Consider the following 17,496-nt stretch of genomic DNA (forward strand, 5'->3'; position numbering starts at 1 on the left):
AAAACAAAGAAAATCTGAAATCTCATAAAGATGTTAGCTGCCCCTCAACTGATCTCTAGGTTCAATGCAATGTCAATAAAAATCCCCAAAATATTGATAGGGAAGAACAAAGATAACTTTCAGTGAAAACAACAAGGTGAAGAGCCTTGTCTTGGGGTATTCTATGTTCACTACAAATTATAATAATTAAGGTACTGTGGTATAAGGCAGAAATTTTTTAATAGACAAATGAAAGACAATAAAAAGTCTAGATATAAACACATTGATATATAGAAACTTGACATATGGCAGAGATAAGATGATCTATTCAATAAAAGAAGCTAGGTTAACTGCTTATCTATACAGAAAGCAAAAAGTGTCTCTTTTTTTATACACAAAAATAAATTCCACATGGAATATTAAACCTTTTGGAAAAAAATACAGAAGAATATCTTCTTTACTTTGGCAAAGGGAAGCTATCTTAAACAAAATACAGAAAGTAGAAAGCTTGAATAAAATTATTGATATGTTTGACTACATTACAATTAAAACTTTTTAAAAATAAAATATAAACAAAGTGAAAAGAGAAGTCGAGACTTTGAGAATATATTTGTAATCCATTTAATCAATGAAGATTAGCATCCAGAATATATACAAAACTCCTACAAATGACAAAGAGTATCTTTGACTAAACTTTAGTCAGGATCCTCTGAGCCCTGTTCTCAACTAGACCTCATTCATGGGCTTCTTTGCCCCTCCTTCCAGAGTCCAGTTGTAGCAAGAATCCTGCTAAGTCAATTTAGTAAGAATCCCCATATTCTTGATATCTGATCATCTTGGCCTGCCTTTAGCAAGAATGCTGTCAAGTTGGTTTAACAAGGATCCCTCTTACTCTTGATGTCTCCTCTTGGTAATTCTCTATCCACTGACATCCTCACTCTGCTTGTTAGCCATAAATCCTCAGCTGTCTTTGCTATATTCCGAGTTGAGCCCCATCTCTCTAGTCTATTGTAATAGAGTTGACCCCATCTCTATAATCTTGAATAAAGTCTTCCTTGCCATTTTAACAAGACTCAGAATAAATTTTCTTTCAATAAATAAATAAATTTTCTTTCAGATCAATAAGAAAAAAGATAAGCAACTCAACTAAAAATGTGTGACATAGATGAACAGGAAACACAAAAGTAAAATGGCCAATAAGCATATGAAGAGATGCTCAACTTCACTAGTAATCAGAAACATACAAAGGTTAATCACAGAAAGATACCGTTCCAAATTCATTAAATAAGCAATAGATTTTTTGAAGTCTAAAATTTCCAACAATTGCTAAAGATGTGGAGAAAATGTGAATTGTGCTGCTGCTGAGAGTGTAAATAAGCATACCAGTTTAGAGAGCAATTTGTTGTTCTTCAATGAAATTCCATATGTGCGTACTGTATGACCCATTTCTTACAAGTCTAACTATGTACCGCAACCTTTCTCACAGAGTTTCTGTGAGACAATTAAGCCCTAGTGTCTTAAGGCATCCATAGTATATAATAAATTATTTTCTTTTCTGTGCACTTTTCCATACATATGTTTTGCCTCCATAAAAATGTTTTCATTTAGAGAAAAAGTAATCATCTTTCCTCCTCCCCTCCTTCTTCCAGAGTTCTCTTTCCAACTGCTTCATTTCTGTTAATCACACTATAATTTTTTCTGAAACACAGGTTCATGCACTCATTTTTGGTCTTTCCATCCCAGAAGACCAACTCTTGCCAAGACAGGCCAATACTATCTGGAACTCTTATCAAATATGTCTTTCTTTTTTTCCCACCAACATCAAACAGATCTTCTGTTTTCTCTCTTATGCTGCATTTTGTAAATCAAGTTGGAAACTAAGCAGTTTTTGGCATCTTATCCTGATAACTCACAAAAGGTTTCCGTCCACTATGAGTAGTACTCTTTTTGAGTGAATTTTTAATGATTCTTTGGCAAACAATATTTGGGACAGAAATCAGTCAGGATTTCTCTGGCAATTTCTAGGGAGGTTGAGAAGACTTCTCTGGGAATGTCTCATTTTTGAACGCCTTTTCTTTCTTTTCTTTTTTTTACTTTAAGATATTCATTATTTAACAGAAATTAAATTGCGTGTGTGGTCTATTTACAAAGGCAAAAGAAAACCCTAAAACTCTATAAGTTATACCCAGAACTCAAAATTTCATAACATTTTAATTATGTCTGCATACAAATGGATTAAAATTATAAACTCTACAAAAAAGTATTAACCGTATAAATGTTTATGAGTAACTAAAATATTCCCTTTTCTTTTGGATATCATAGCAGTCCCTGACTGAGACCCTTAAGCAACTGTTTGTCCTTCAAATAGATTAAATAGTACGGATTTGGGTACATTTCAAAGCACTTTCACATACTGTACATTACCTTATTCGATTCTCCCAGCTGACCTAAGAGTCGGTAGTACAAACTCTTTCTTTATGAATTTTCTGTGTCAATGGTGACGCTACCAGCCTCCCTGTGTGAAAACAGGATGTCTTAGCTGGAAAAATGACTGGCTAATTTAAGGAACAACACATAACCCTAAATCCCTCCTCACACTTGGTATCAACTAAAATGTTTCTGCCAAATTTACGTATTTGGGACATGGTCTTATCTGGAAGAGCAAATGTGGTACTTAATGGATAGTTCCCCTTTCTGGCAAGTTGCTCTGGTTGACATTCCAAACCTCTCCACTTTAGTTCTGATTTCATTTAGATTGCAGGTACTATCTCTAGTCGTGTGACTTGATTCACTGGTGCTCTATCTCATCTTTCAAATTACCATTTTTACATTTTGTATCACTAAATTTTTCACCTTTAGAATTTATCTGTATAAAATGTCCGTATCCAGAGTTTAAAAGTTAACAGCACTAACTACAACTCTTAATTCAATTTTAAAAGGTTTTATGCAGCCCAATTATTTCAATAACACGACAATCAAATATCTTCCCTGCATAATTAAGGTGCCATTATTTTCATGTCCTTTCAAATGAACTGAATGTGTCAGAGTGTGACAGATACAACTGGATGGATGAGTGTGTAGCTGAACAACTCGGATAGAGAATCTGCAACGCAAAAACTGATAATATCATTCAAGTGGCAAGTTACGCTGGACTTTAAAGTTTTATTCCAGGGTGAGTAAATGTTTCAAGTTCTCTTAGTCTATCTGACAGAAGTCAAGGGCAGGCTTGCAGGCATTTGCATTCAGAAAGTTGTCTTTACTACCAAATAGCCTTCAAGTTTTAAAAATCAAACTCTAATTTCTAGGAAAGGCACTCAAATATTTTAAAGGGTAAATAATAAAGATGAGAAAGCATGGAATTCTATATGTTTTTATCTTTTCATTGTGGTACTCTAGCCCACTGAAAAAAATACAAATCAATTCAAAAGCTTTTATGGCTTAGTATAAGAAGCCCTCTTCTAAATGATGATCTGTAAATAATTATGCACATAGATTTAAAAGTTAATCCCACAGGAATGAAAAGTGAAGCGATAGGATTTGATGAGATCACTATGATTAAAAATGAAGGAAAGCGAAGAAAAAAATTTGGTGGACGGAAGAGGGAGGGAAATATATATTTATTGCGTGCATATAATGTCAGACACATTGTTACACAGTTGGCCTATAGTAAATAATTTTCACAAAAACTTATTAATTTAAGAATTTTTGTTCTTCATTTTACAGATGAGTGAACAAAGACTCAGACATGTTAACTAATGTTCCCTAAATCACGCAACATATTTTACTGCCGAGACGTTAACACTGGCCCCATGTGACTCCAAAACCCTTCCTTCCTCCTCCCAGTTGTCCTGCAAAGAAAAGGAGATTCTGAGAAAGCACCAAGAAAATGGTAGCTAAAATGGCAGGAGAAAAATAGTATCATGTCACAGAAACTATCTAATGAGTAATTCCAAGTGGGAGGAAGTAAGTTCCAGTAAAAAATCTGCCTTTATATTCCTAGCATTTAGCCAATAATAGGTACTCAACTGTGTGCTAAACTACAGGAATGCTTCAGACAGGATGAGAATGAGTGTTAAGAATACAGCCTGCTGCCTAGAAAAATCACTTGTATCATTCCAGAGAGAAATTTCAGAGAATAGGTAGTGAATTTTTAAATTACAACAATTAAACATTTGAGGAGATGATGAACAAGAGGAGGGAGCACGTGAAGACTAGTCAGCAAATGGAAATAATAGGCAGTGCAGTCAGGGTAATGGTTAACCATCCCAGGAACCAGGAAGCCTGGGCTTAAATCCTAACTTGGTACCCATGTGACCTTGGCTAAGTTACTCAACTTCTCTGTATATCAGTTTCACATCCTTAAGATGGAGATAATTACTGTACTCACTTCATACAGCTGTTACTCCGAGCAGTAAATGAGTTAATATACGTAAAGCACTTAAGACAATGTCTGACACATATTCTTATTTCAGTATTAGCTGATGTTTCAAGAAATTGGACAGTGTAGAGAAGATTTGAGAAATCTTAGGGAGAAGCAGAGTCAGGAAAAAAGAATAGTTTAAGGAAGAACAGACTTTCAGTGTTTGTAGACATGGGGAGAAGGGAAGATTCAGGAAAGATGAATGAAACAGGAAGAGGCCATGGGAAAGATGAGCACATGTGGAGGAACTGGCCTTAAAAAAAGAGAAAGGATACAAGTTCTGACACAAAAGGGAAGGTAGAGAGCAGATGCACAGAGCACTTTTCAGGAAGTAACAGATGGGGTGAGACAGCAAAGTTCACAGAGATCCCAAATAATCTTCGCAGTCTCCTCATTAAAGGAAGAAAAGGTTGTAGTGAGAATTTTGTGGAGTAATGAAAATTTTTTTGGAACAGTTATTCTTGAAAATGTGAAAAGGTGTTCACTAAAAATGAATAAAAGTGGACTTAGTAAAGCGTGGGCTAAACTCAGAGCAGATTCAAGTACAAACTTTTATGACTTTCAAACCCCCCAGACTGCAGCCTGATAAAATAGTCTGTGGGGTGCAAGGAAGCATGGAGATGGATCCGGTGAGAAAACAAAGGCCACCAACAACGAAGGTGTACTCAGAATTCCTCCTCATGATTGTGTAGGGGCAGTGTTTGCCTCTAATTCAACCAGCTTTTTTGTAAGCATCTGTCAATCAAGACCAATGAAAACCACTTCTTATATAATTTATTACATGTATCATTTTCAATTTTAACTAATTGTTAGTATAACCCCATAAAAGGAAGTAACTGATTTCTGTTTTTAAATCTTGTGATATTCAAAAACTACCAAATGTAAAATAGATAGCGAGTGGGGAGCAGCCGCATAGCACAGGGAGATCAGCTCGGTGCTTTGTGACCACCTAGAGGGGTGGGATAGGGAGGGTGGGAGGGAGATGCAAGAGGGAGGGGATATGGGGATATATGTATGCAAATGGCTGACTCACTTCGTTGTACAACAGAAACTAACACAGTTTTGTGAAGCAATTATACTCCAGTAAAGATGTATTAAAAACAAAAACTATATGATTTAAAGTAGTGACTAGGTCTTCGGTGAAATATGGCGCACTAGACATACACATTTTTCTCTAGTCCCTCCTGAGACTTCCTAAAATTAAAGACTAAAAATGACATAAGTCACAAGGACAGAAAGAATGGCAGATGAGAGCGCTGAGATATTTATTTTGGAGGATGAAAAGAGGAGGATGAGTTCTGACTCCACAGAGGAAAAAAGTCAAAAGAAACAAAGTGATGCAGGGCCCAGAACGTCAGAAAAGTTTAGAGGATGGAGGCGCCAACTGCCTCTGAAGAGAAAGAGTGGAACTAAAGAAAGGAAATCAGTTGTAAATTTATTTAGGGAGCAATAAAAACCCCAGATTATTGCTCCCAAACCAATTCAGCAAGACAGCCACTCCAAATGATGACTAGAGATTTACCCACTGGGGAAACTGAACCAGAAGAGGCCCTCGATTCAAGGACACAAAGCGAACTGAAGGCTAGAGAGAAATACAGTACTGAAGACAAGGGTATCAAGTCAGATATTCACAGTGCTTCGACCCCTTCCTCTCCCACCCTCCTTCCCAACATGGGCAGCCAGGAATGGACACCATCCTTCCCACCTCTGGGCAAGAATGGAGAAAAACCCATCACGCAAGAGAAAAGAGCAGTAGACAAGCCCCACACATATACACAAAGCTTCTGATTTGGTTTCTTTGGACTTAAAAAAAGGATGCTTTCCACTTTTGTGTATAATATTTCGGTATATTATACAATACTTCAGTTACGCTATTGAAGGGCAGAAAGTTTGTTCCGTCCCACTGATGAATTCTCAGTACTTAGAATAATGCCAAGTACATATTAGGTACTCAATAAATACTTGAATGAATGAAGTGTTTTTAAAATCTCTTGGACTCTCATGGATACCCCAAGCACCTCAAAAATGTTATCTTTATATATGTAGAGTATCACTTCCTTTCAGTTATTGACAAAGTAATAACATCACCACACTTTGCAGTTAAATTCCACTTCATTGCACCTCGATTTTAAACATAAAATTCACAATAGTCAGTTTCTAAAAATGGCTGATATTAATTGTTCTTCTATTAGGAAGAATAAGTGGCTCATATCACTTCATATTCAATAGCATTCATTCTTAAATGAAAGCACAGGAGGTTTCATTTAGAAAAAGATACTGATTTTGTACTACTGGAGGAATGAGCTAGATGGGCCCTCTAGTGGCCTTGAAGAGCTAACACTCCCCGAAGTGTCTGACATTTCCTGAGGAATCAACATCTATTAAACACAGTCTTTCTGAAGCTGTAGACTCAGGGGGAAAAGACCCACCTGGCTGCAGAGTTACTGCAATGACTTCTCCCTGTGTTTGCATAGTAGTCAGAGAGAGAAAGGAACAGAGCAAGTGTCACAGGGTGAGATGTGAAACGTTACTTAGAGGCAATAACGGGATAACTGGAGAAATGGAATCCTGAGCTCCTGTTTGTCCCTCATAACTGCTTCCTTATTATGCCTCTGTCACTGCTACCTTTCCCCCAGAACATGAATGCTCCTACATGCCCACAGCAACGCGCACACACGTGCCACACAGGCTGCGGTGCAAACATTTACTGAGACTGGAACAAGGGTACTAAGGAAGTTTCACACCATTTGTCTAAATATTTAAAAGTTATAATCAAGCTAACAAACTGTTAAATAAAATATCTTCTATCCTCATACTGTGATAAATTCGCTTCCATGGCAATAAAATTTTTAAAAATACATGTAAAACTATAGTTATTATATGAGTGAATATAGACAAAATACCAAAGGCAACTAAACTTAAACATTATTGCTTTTCTGAGTATTCAGTGATGAACCAAAATTGTCTGGATGAATATTGATAAAGACATCCCTAAGTCACGCATTTTAATTATTCTATAACATTTCTTTTGTTCTTCCTATATTCCAGAAAAACCGAGAATCATGTTGTTATAATCCAGACCGTCATATAATTTGTGTTCTTTTGATAGCAATGTCAAATTAAACTACTTTTCTTAACTCACTCTTAGATGGTTTCTTATTATCTTCAATTTGGAAAAACTTCACTGTGTCAAAACAGTAAAAACAGGAATCGTCAACAAAATTCTCAGGGCAATGCTTGGGCTTCGAAACAAACCATGAATTTTACAAGTCATGTTCAATCATTGTAATGGGGTCACCAGATTAAATATATTCTCATCATATAAAATACTAGAAAATATTCTAATTTTATTATTAAAATCAGTATCACTCATATTTCTCTACCTATTGTCTCTTAAAGCAATATCTGGACCCTGATAGCATTTCTTAAATGTTTCTTCTTTCCTTTGTTTTTAATGCCATGTGAAGAGAAAACGGAAAATAACAGTGTGTTGCTCAATTTGTTTAAATCTCTCTTCACTAGAGATTATACCTACAACCAAAATGGCCAGAAAATAGTCCCCAGAGGAAATTAGCATCAGGACTTTTTATGTGGCTCATGTCAAGGCCTGGTTCATGGCTGTCATCCTGGCACACACCTTCTCTACTTCAGGCGGACTTCTCCTTCCTAGAAGTAGATTTCAAGACTCCTAGCTTCATTCTGCTCTCTCACTAGATTGGTAGTTTACCCAGGTTTACAACTCCACAGTTGCCTCTGTTCAGAATATTGAAGGTACTGTGCCACTGGTCTCCAGCATTGATGTCAGGAAATCCAACGCCATTCAGCTTCCAGCTCCCTTGTACGGGACCCATTTGATTCTTCTCAAAGCTTTTGGAACATTATTTTCCCAGATATTTTCATGGCTGGTTCTTCTTTCTCATCAGCCAATTCTCCGCTGACCTCTTAAGGGACCATTCTTGATAGATCAAAGAAGCCTCCACATGTCACTGCCACATCACCATGTTTTATTTTCGTCAAAATAGTTAATGCTACCTGATATTTTCTTGTTTTACTCTTTTCTATATTGTCTGTTTCTGCTGAATAAACTATAAGCTTCACAAGTATTTGTTTGCTTCTGAGTCCCCAGTGCCTACGACAGTGAGCAGGTACTCAATAAATGTTTATTAAATAAGTGAATGAAAGCCTGTATATTAGCACTACTACCAGAAGCAGAGAAAGAAGGGCCGTTTGATTGATATTTCTAAATTATGTAAAACAGGATCATGTCTAGGACCCCAACTTTGCCATGGTGTCTGTGTTTACTGCAAACATGTCTTCTGGCCACTGTGAATCGGAAACCAGGAGTCCTAAAACTTTAAAACTGAAGTCAAACTGTTGAGCAGATCAATTTTATTTGTTCTCAGAAAGCACTGACCATGAGCCAAAATTATCTTCTTCCCTCTACAAAACTTAATATTTATTAAGAGTTAATGTTATCATCTTGATCCTAGCAGAGCAGTGACATGATGAAAGCAATTCAGCAAGGCGTATAAGAGTGCAGGCTTCCGCATCAGATGGCCTCAGTCCTGAGAGAAGCTTCGTCCTCAGGAGATGTGTGTCCTTGGGTTTATTTAACCTCTCTAAGCCACAATCTCCTAATTATAAGAGTGCTTGTCTCCTAGGCTATTATGAGGATCAAATGAGATCATCCATCTAAAGTTCTAGGCATAGTCCTTGAACATTTAATAAAGGTTAGCTGTAATCATTATAGGAAATTATCTATTTGAACATTTACATATTCTTTGCAAAGTCTTGCCTAAAAGCATCATTCATTATATTGCATGAAATAATTTCCTCTCTTAACTTAGTGCTCACATAAAACTGCCTTTTCAATCCCTCCTGAGATTTTCCTTAATCGGGTGGGAAGAAGTATAGGACCAATCATATTTTCTTTCCAGAAGGAAACTCAGATCATTTGCGTTAATAACCTCTTCCAAATATCTTTTTTCTGCTTTTTTTTTCTTAGCTGACTTCCTTCTGATTCTGTTTTTAATTATCATCTTTTATATTGTATTTGTAGCTTTGTAGCTTTTGGGTCTGTCATTTATGAGCTGAGAGACCCTGGAGAGGTTATTTAGCATCGAAAGCTCCACTTTCTTAATCTGTCAAATGAGACGTGTGTGGACACCAATGACACTAGCATGCCAGTCTCCCTTTTAATAACCACTCTTCTACCGCATCCATATTCCCTTGGGGCCATCCAAAGGGCCCAACCCTCTAAGCACTTAGATTAGTCTAGAAGTGGACATCTAATTCAAGCTGGACCAAGAAGACACTCGCCAGAAATTTTGGATTTAGGACTTAAAGAGGCAGGTCAATTTCCTTCTAGTAGCCGAAATTATAAAACATAAATCCCAGGAGTTGCTAGTGGCTATGTTTCCCATTTATGAAGGAGCCCATCCACAGTGAAAAAAGAGAATGACTCTAAGATGCAGAGAGGAGAAGGGAGTGGGAGTCCTAGTAATTCTAATGGTTCCAGGGTCATTGATCTTCCTATAGCTTGGCTATCCCATTACATAGCCATTATCTTTCCAATAAATTCTCATTTTTGCATACATAATTTGGGTTTGATTTCCAAATAATTCTAATACATAGAAAACAATCCCTACTTTTAGTTCTAATAGTTCTAATATGTAGTTCTAATATGTAGAAAAGAATCCCTACTTTTAATAGTTGTTATAAAAAGTAAATGAGGGCTTCCCTGGTGGCGCAGTGGTAGAGAATCTGCCTGCCAATGCAGGGGACACGGGTTCAAGCCCTGGTCTGGGAAGACCCCACATGCCGCGGAACAACTAGGCCCGTGAGCCACAACTACTGAGCCTGCGTGTCTGGAGCCTGTGCTCCGCAACAAGAGAGGCCGCGATAGTGAGAGGCCCGCGCACCGCGATGAAGAGTGGTCCCCGCTCGCCGCAACTAGAGAAAGCCCTCGCACAGAAACGAAGACCCAACACAGCCAAAAATAAATAAATAAATAAATAAAATTAAAAAAAAAAAAAGTAAATGAGATAAAATAAGTGCTGGCTTATTACCTGACATATAATACTTGCTCAAGAAATAATACCTATTAACATTATTTAGAAAATGGGAATGAAAATTCTAAATCAATTAATTAATGAACACAATTTTAATAGCTTACAAGTCTTCTTTCAGTTTCAAAATCACTCAAACGGATTCTTTGGTTTTTGTATCTCGAAAGAATTGCAAAATAAGAGAAATGCTCTAAATTAATTTTGCAACATATCATTGTATAAATCTTAGTAACTCTTACATAGTTAAACAATCTTAGAGAATACTAAAGGCTCCAACCCAGCAACCTACAATTTATTGCTTAACTCGCATATTTGCAGTAAATTGACAGAGGGAAAGTGGAAAAGAAACAAACTTACATTCCACTTAACCCACACATGCAGGAATAAGTCTGATACAATTAAATGTGCAAAATACTGACTGGCTGCATGCACAGCAGTCTTCACATAGTATGAAGGATGCAGTAAAGAGAATTACAATACCTGTAGAGATACCACACTGACATTATCAAAATGAATGTGTCCATTAGGCTCTGTGACAGCTGGATTTGCATAACATGTCACACCATTGATGGCAGGTAACGTTTTAGGTTGATGAGTTTTTTCTTGAGAAGAACCAAAGTCATCATTTCCAAAATGGGTGTGACCATCCTACAAGAAAAATAAGGGAGGAAAATGTTATAAGAAGAAACAAAGATGGCTCATACGGGCAAGAAAATAGAGAATTTAATGGTTTTTATTTATAAGAGAAAAATTTTATATCTATTACGTATGTAGTATAATCTTTTTAGATTTATAAAATTTCTCTTCCTTTAAATGTATCTTTATTTATTAGATTCTCCTGTTTTTGTTTTTTCGTGTTAGGGTGCATATACCCTCTTATGTTGATGGATATGAATGGAATACAAATTATGTGCATCTGTTATTGGACATTAAATTGTTAGTATTTACTCTAAATTCTACAATAAGAATCAAGTGTTCCTCTTATACTTATCAATATATTGATCCTTTTCTTTCTCTCCTCACATTCACAAGTCTAATAACTGAACTGTTCACATAATTGTAAGAATAAAATTCCTGCCTTTATTTGCCTATATAAAGTAGCTTTAGTGGGTAAAACATCAAACATTTTAAATAAAGTCCATTTACCTGACCATACGTCTTCAATAATATCTTAAGTGTTCTTTCAAAAAAGAAAAGTATGTAAAATCCACCAAACACAGCAACTGCCTTCTCAACATAGTTGTCAATTTTGGGATTGAATCCAAATGCCTAAGAGAGAAAAAAAGGCAATTCAGGTAAGACCAAGTAATTTAATTTGATTCAGTAAATAATTTTCACCACAGTCCTAAGTCCATCCTTCACATCCAGGTATTATTGGGAATTTACCTGCCAAAATCATAAAACAAAAACTCTGAAACCTGAGTAATCAAACTGTAAGAGATAGCACTGAAGTCTTATAACCAGAGGAAGTCCTATTAAATAAAGCCCCCAGAGTACCTTATAGTTTCCTAGCTATAACACCTTCAGCGATACTTGCCTTGAGAAAGTAAACTTTTAGCAGTAAAAAAGCAGCACTGATTCCTACATTTATAAGATAATATTAGACATGGGTAATTAAGACAAATGAGACATTGATTATCCACTTTTTCTAAAAGTAATATATTTGCACATAATATCCAGAGTCAACTTTTTAAAGCAAATATGGCAGGTCACTTGGATTACTGTTTTCCCAAGAGAGAGCCCCTTGAACTTAGAGAATCTTAATAAGTCCTAAAGAGATAAATAAATCGAGGACTGAGCCCCAGAATAAAGAAGAAAAGATATAAGATACCAGGCACTCACACACACACATACACACACACTCACAAATGATGAGAATGAAATAATTCATTGTTTAAAGGACACAGGACAAGAGCTGGAGTTTGAAATTATAGAGTCAAGATGTTCTAGGCAGACAAGAAACACAAACTTAAAATAAGTAAAATAGCAGGGGAGCATAACATGTGAAAAGCCACAGCTTTATACCATTCCACACATTGTAAATTTCCCCTCTGAACAGCAGTCTAGAATAGAAAATGCCTGGGTTCTTGTTCTACATCTATTTCTGGCGAGACCTCATGCCACATCTTCTTTTCAGTGACTTCTCCGGACCTATTTACACAGTGCAAAAATGGCATAAAAATACCTACTCTATACAACTAACATGGTGGTTATGAAAATAAAATAGCAAAGGGGAAATAATTTTGCCACAAAAGAAATAACTATCAGGACTTCCCTGGTGGCACAGTGGTTAAGAATCCGCCTGCCAATGCAGGGGATGTGGGTTTGAGCCCTGGTCCAGGAAGATCCCACATGCTGCAGAGCAACTAAGCCCATGCACCACAACTACTGAGCCTGTACTCTAGAGCCCGCGAGCCACAACCACTGAGCTCACGTGCCACAACTACTGAAGCCCGCCCACCTAGAGCCCGTGCTCCGCAACAAGAGAAGCCACCGCAATGAGAAGCCCGCGCACCGCTATGAAGAGTAGCCCCCGCTCGCCGCAACTAGAGAAAGTCCGTGCACAGCAGCGAAGACCCAACACAGCCAAAAATAAAAAGTAAATAAATTTAAAAAAAAATTTTTTTAAAGAAATAACTATGTAAATTATGGGTATTATTAAAAAGATAGATTCTCTAGTGTTTACATAATTCTCTGCTCATATCCATAATTCCCTAATTATCACAGAAAGACAAAAGAACCTATATAAGTGCTGTTGAAGAAGTTTCTTATTTTCCTAATAGACATTTTAATGTATTATTACATTTTCAATAAAACAGGAAACCTCAAAATCATAAATGTACAATCCTCAGTCCACATACCAAGTCAGTTTGTTTAATTTAATTTGACTCACCACAAATCAGGTGAGTTAATATATATAATACTATATCAAATATATTACATATAATTTTTAAAATCAGAAAATCTGTTTTGTCATCCTAGCTTTGTTACTAGCTGATTATATGGCTGTAATCAAGTCATTTAATCCCCTTGGATTTTAATTTTTTCATCTCTACAATTGAGGCTTTGAAGTAGATGTTCTCCTAGGTCCTTTCTAGATATAATAATAATAAAAAAAAACTATGACTTTAAGAAGTTACATCCCCACTTTCATATATAGCTGCGAAAACTAAAAGGAGCTTTAGTTATAATTTTCTAAAACTTATGAGCTGAAGGTGATACTGTATATTTTCTTTTTGTTCAGAGCTTGCCCCTCCATCTTTGTGTGTGCATGAGTGGGGAGATACTGTCCACGTGTATATGTATTTCTCTAGTTGCCCTTTGTTAATGTCTCTTTCTCCTTCCTGTCTCTTTTCCTCTCACTTATTCTCCTCACTCCATCTCTCTTCCTTATATGGCCACATTATAGATTTGAAATAAAACATATGTATCATGTGCTGATGAACTGAATAGCACACTCTAGTCAATGGCAGATCAATAATACGTTTTACCAAAGGAAAAAATAAGCTGCTGTTTATTTATCGGCCCTCGATTGATTTTTATCCACAGTCAAAAAGAATGAAAAGGTTTGTCAACCATGTTCTAATTTACCCTCTAGTCTTCTTTAGCTGTAGTAAATACATGGAGGAATTTTTTTTTAACATCTTTATTGGAGTATAATTGCTTTACAATGGTGTGTTAGTTTCTGCTTTATAACAAAGTGAATCAGCTATATGTATACATATATCCTCATATCTCCTCCCTCTTGCGTTTCTTTCCCACCCTCCCTATCCCACCCCTCTAGGTGGTCACAAAGCACCGAACTGATCCATGGAGGAATTCTGTTGTATATCTTAGTAAATTTGACACTGCGTGCACTTCAGAAATAAATAAATAAATAATAAAAAGAGTGTAGAAAAATTAAATTTGCCAAATGTGAGACAGAATAGAGTTGTAAGGCCTTCCGAGGTGTCCCAGAGCTGTCTGAGCACGTCCTGGTGCCTGGCCTCCCAGAATATTAATTTTCTCTCTGACGCTGACTTCCCCTGCAGCTTGGGACAAGCTTTTTCATTTGCTGTGATTCAGCTTTCTCTTACCCAAAACACTATAAACCAGACCATAAAATGCTGCAAGAATTATGGAGGCTTAAAATGTACAAAGTGCTGAAACATTTAAAAGAAGCAATTATTCACAGACACAAACAGCCAACCTCCTTACCTCTGGTATAAGTTGGAAAATTGCATTTGAAAATAGAGTCCCAATAGCCAGCCCCACAAAATAGGTCAAAATCTTAGGGAAATAAGATTTCTTTATCAACGGAGTCAAAACCAGTCCGAGGAGAGATGCCAGATTAATAACTGTCACTGACAGGAAGCCATATCCCCAAACTGTGGATCAGAGGGAAAAGAGTAGAAATTAATTAGAGCAAAGGAGCCAAATGACATCTTACTGTACATTCAGTCTGAAACACATTTCATCTTTAAAAGCTTGAAACAGGTATCTTCTTTAAAACAACGAAAACTCCTCACTGAAAATTATATAGAAAATTACTGAGAATATAAATATTAATAGTAACACTGCCTATGCTTTCCTCAGTCCTAAGTCATCATTATGGGATTACAGACTTTTACAGCTTGCAGGGAATTTGAAGAACATCTAGCAGAGTGACCATCCGAGGCCCACAGGCTCCAAGCTACCGAGCTGCATCTGTGGCTCAAAGCCCAGTTTAAAACTAGGCCTTTCAGAGGACTGACAGAGGCAGTGCGGGTTGCGGGGAGAAGGTATGGGGTGACAAGGGCAACGAGATGGGTGGGGTGGTTAGCTTCAAGATGACCATAGTTGCTGCTGACACTGAGCTGGTCGTAATCATTTGTCTGAAGGCCCTGTGGACAGCACCTCCTTGGGGAAGACAGCACCTCAGCCCCAGTGCAGCGAGTACTCAAGAAGGGTGCACATGGCAGCAGCAGAGAGCGGATACGTTGCACAACTCACCCTACCGGGCTCAGACGAAGGCAACAATATCCCACAGAGTGGAGACGGTGGTGAAAAGGGACGTGGTGCAATCTTCACGTCTCCATCCTAGGGCCTGGCCCCCTAGTGGTGCTTAATAAATGTTCCTTAAAATGAAATGAACGGATGGCATCCTAAGGTCAATATCTCCCCGGTTATCCTAGAGGGGATGGTTTAAAAACAACATGGGAATGCGAGTGAAACAGACTGTGTGAACCGTACGGGGCAGGTGGCAGTGCAGGCTGAGATACAAACTGCCCCCAAAACTGTGCGACGTTGGCTTTGCCTGCAGCCCCACTGACTGTGCGCTAAGGACACTGTGAAAGATTAGAAAGCTGCCTCTGCATTGTCACTTCTTTAAAATGCCCAGGAAACATTTATAAATGTCGGGGCACATTCCTCATTGACACTCTCAGTGGAGTACGTAGTAACACCAAATGCTTGGAGAGTGTTTGCCATGTGCCGGGCACCATACTAAGTGACTAACCTGTATTAATTCATTTGAGCTTCACAAAACCCTGCGAAGCAAGTACGACTACTACCTCCTTCATGCAGTTGAGGAAACCAAGGTACGTGGAGTTCAAATCAGCTGGCCGAGTCATGTGAATAGAATGCAAGATTTTGAACCCAGTCTGGCTCCAGGGCCCACATTCATTAGCAATATGCTTCATTACCCCTTAGAGGTAATCTAATTTTTAAAAAGCTCAAGGGACTCAACAAAACTGTGAACATCTTATATTGTGCTTCATGAATACAAGATTGCTCACCATTATTCTAGTGATTCTAACTATAAATAAGCCATCTTAGCAAACATTTATGGAGCCTATGTTGTAGACCAAACCGTGCTTCCTACCAACAAGGAGCTTGGACCTTTGGCTTGGGGACGTTAGAGGGCACACACATACACAAAGCAAAACAAGGTAGCTTGTGCTGAGTACCACATGAAAAGGACAGATAATAAACATTACAATGTTACCACAAGAACCATCGCAGCACTGACCATGCCTTTATCGTCTGCAGATACTTTCCTATCAGTTCCAGACTCCTAACCATGCCCCAGAGTCATCTCATCGGACTCACAAAGGTCCACCTCATTCCCATTTCTTACCTTATCACCTAAAGCAATACTACCCACTCCCCTCAGCATTTCCACTTCGAAGAAGTTCTCAATCCCACCTCTTCCTCCATGGTATAATCTATGTGTAGTTGCCCTTAACACAAACAGCCTTCTATCCCATCACTAGCCTACATGTGTTCATTCATTCAACAAATATTTATAATCTAATTAGTAGACAAGATATATACAAGTTGGAAACTAAAATCAAAATGCAAAGAATTTTTTGAGTACCAAACAGAGGCAAAGCCACTACGCATATTAAACTCATCAGCTTCCCCTGAGAAATCCTATTTCACTACCCTTGTCCACTGTCTCCATAAATAGCAGAAACATCAGGATCAATTTCAATTTCTCACTCTCCACAGCCAATGCCAAAGACAATTAGTGACCAAACTCTATGAATTTTCCTTGAGATATCTCACTCCATGTTCTCCATTCCATCACCTCTCACTCCTCATCTGGTGCATTATGACAGCTTTCTGTCTGGTCTTCCTCCCCCTACTTGACATGGCCACTAATCTTATTATCCTAAAACACAATTCTGATCATCTCATGCCCCTATTTGCAACTGCCCTTCATCAACGGACTGCCACACAACCTCTCCAATGTTATCTATCCCCTTATCAACATGGCCTTTATGCAGACACAATGTTTTCCAAATATAGAATTACCTTTGCACTGTGGTTCTTTATCTGAAAACACCTTTTCTATCTTCATTGCCTGACAAACTCACACACAGCTCTCCAAGCCAAATGCAAAGACCTCCTCCATGAAACTTTCCTGGATTTTCCAGGCAGCAATCCCTTGCTCATCAAGTTTCCCATAGTTCTTTGAAGGTATTTGGGCCACTTACCATTTCTTGTGTGCTACCATCATTTTATCACTTATATATTCGTCTACATGATACAAATTATAAGATTTTC

General features: G+C 37.6%; 1 protein-coding gene across 1 annotated transcript in view; it reads right to left on the reverse strand.

The window, feature by feature from the left end:
• SLC39A8 (solute carrier family 39 member 8) overlaps window positions 1-17,496 on the reverse strand; it is a 70,726-nt gene that overhangs the window by 22,436 nt on the left and 30,794 nt on the right. Inside the window, exons 4-6 of the mRNA XM_057547346.1 lie at window positions 14,665-14,834; window positions 11,614-11,736; window positions 10,948-11,115 (exon numbers count right to left, since the gene is read on the reverse strand). Coding sequence (XP_057403329.1) covers window positions 10,948-11,115; window positions 11,614-11,736; window positions 14,665-14,834 — 461 coding nt within the window. The remainder of the gene's footprint in view (window positions 1-10,947; window positions 11,116-11,613; window positions 11,737-14,664; window positions 14,835-17,496) is intronic.

The sequence above is a fragment of the Balaenoptera acutorostrata genome, chromosome 5 (genome assembly GCF_949987535.1).
Source record: "Balaenoptera acutorostrata chromosome 5, mBalAcu1.1, whole genome shotgun sequence".
Taxonomy (NCBI): domain Eukaryota; kingdom Metazoa; phylum Chordata; class Mammalia; order Artiodactyla; family Balaenopteridae; genus Balaenoptera; species Balaenoptera acutorostrata.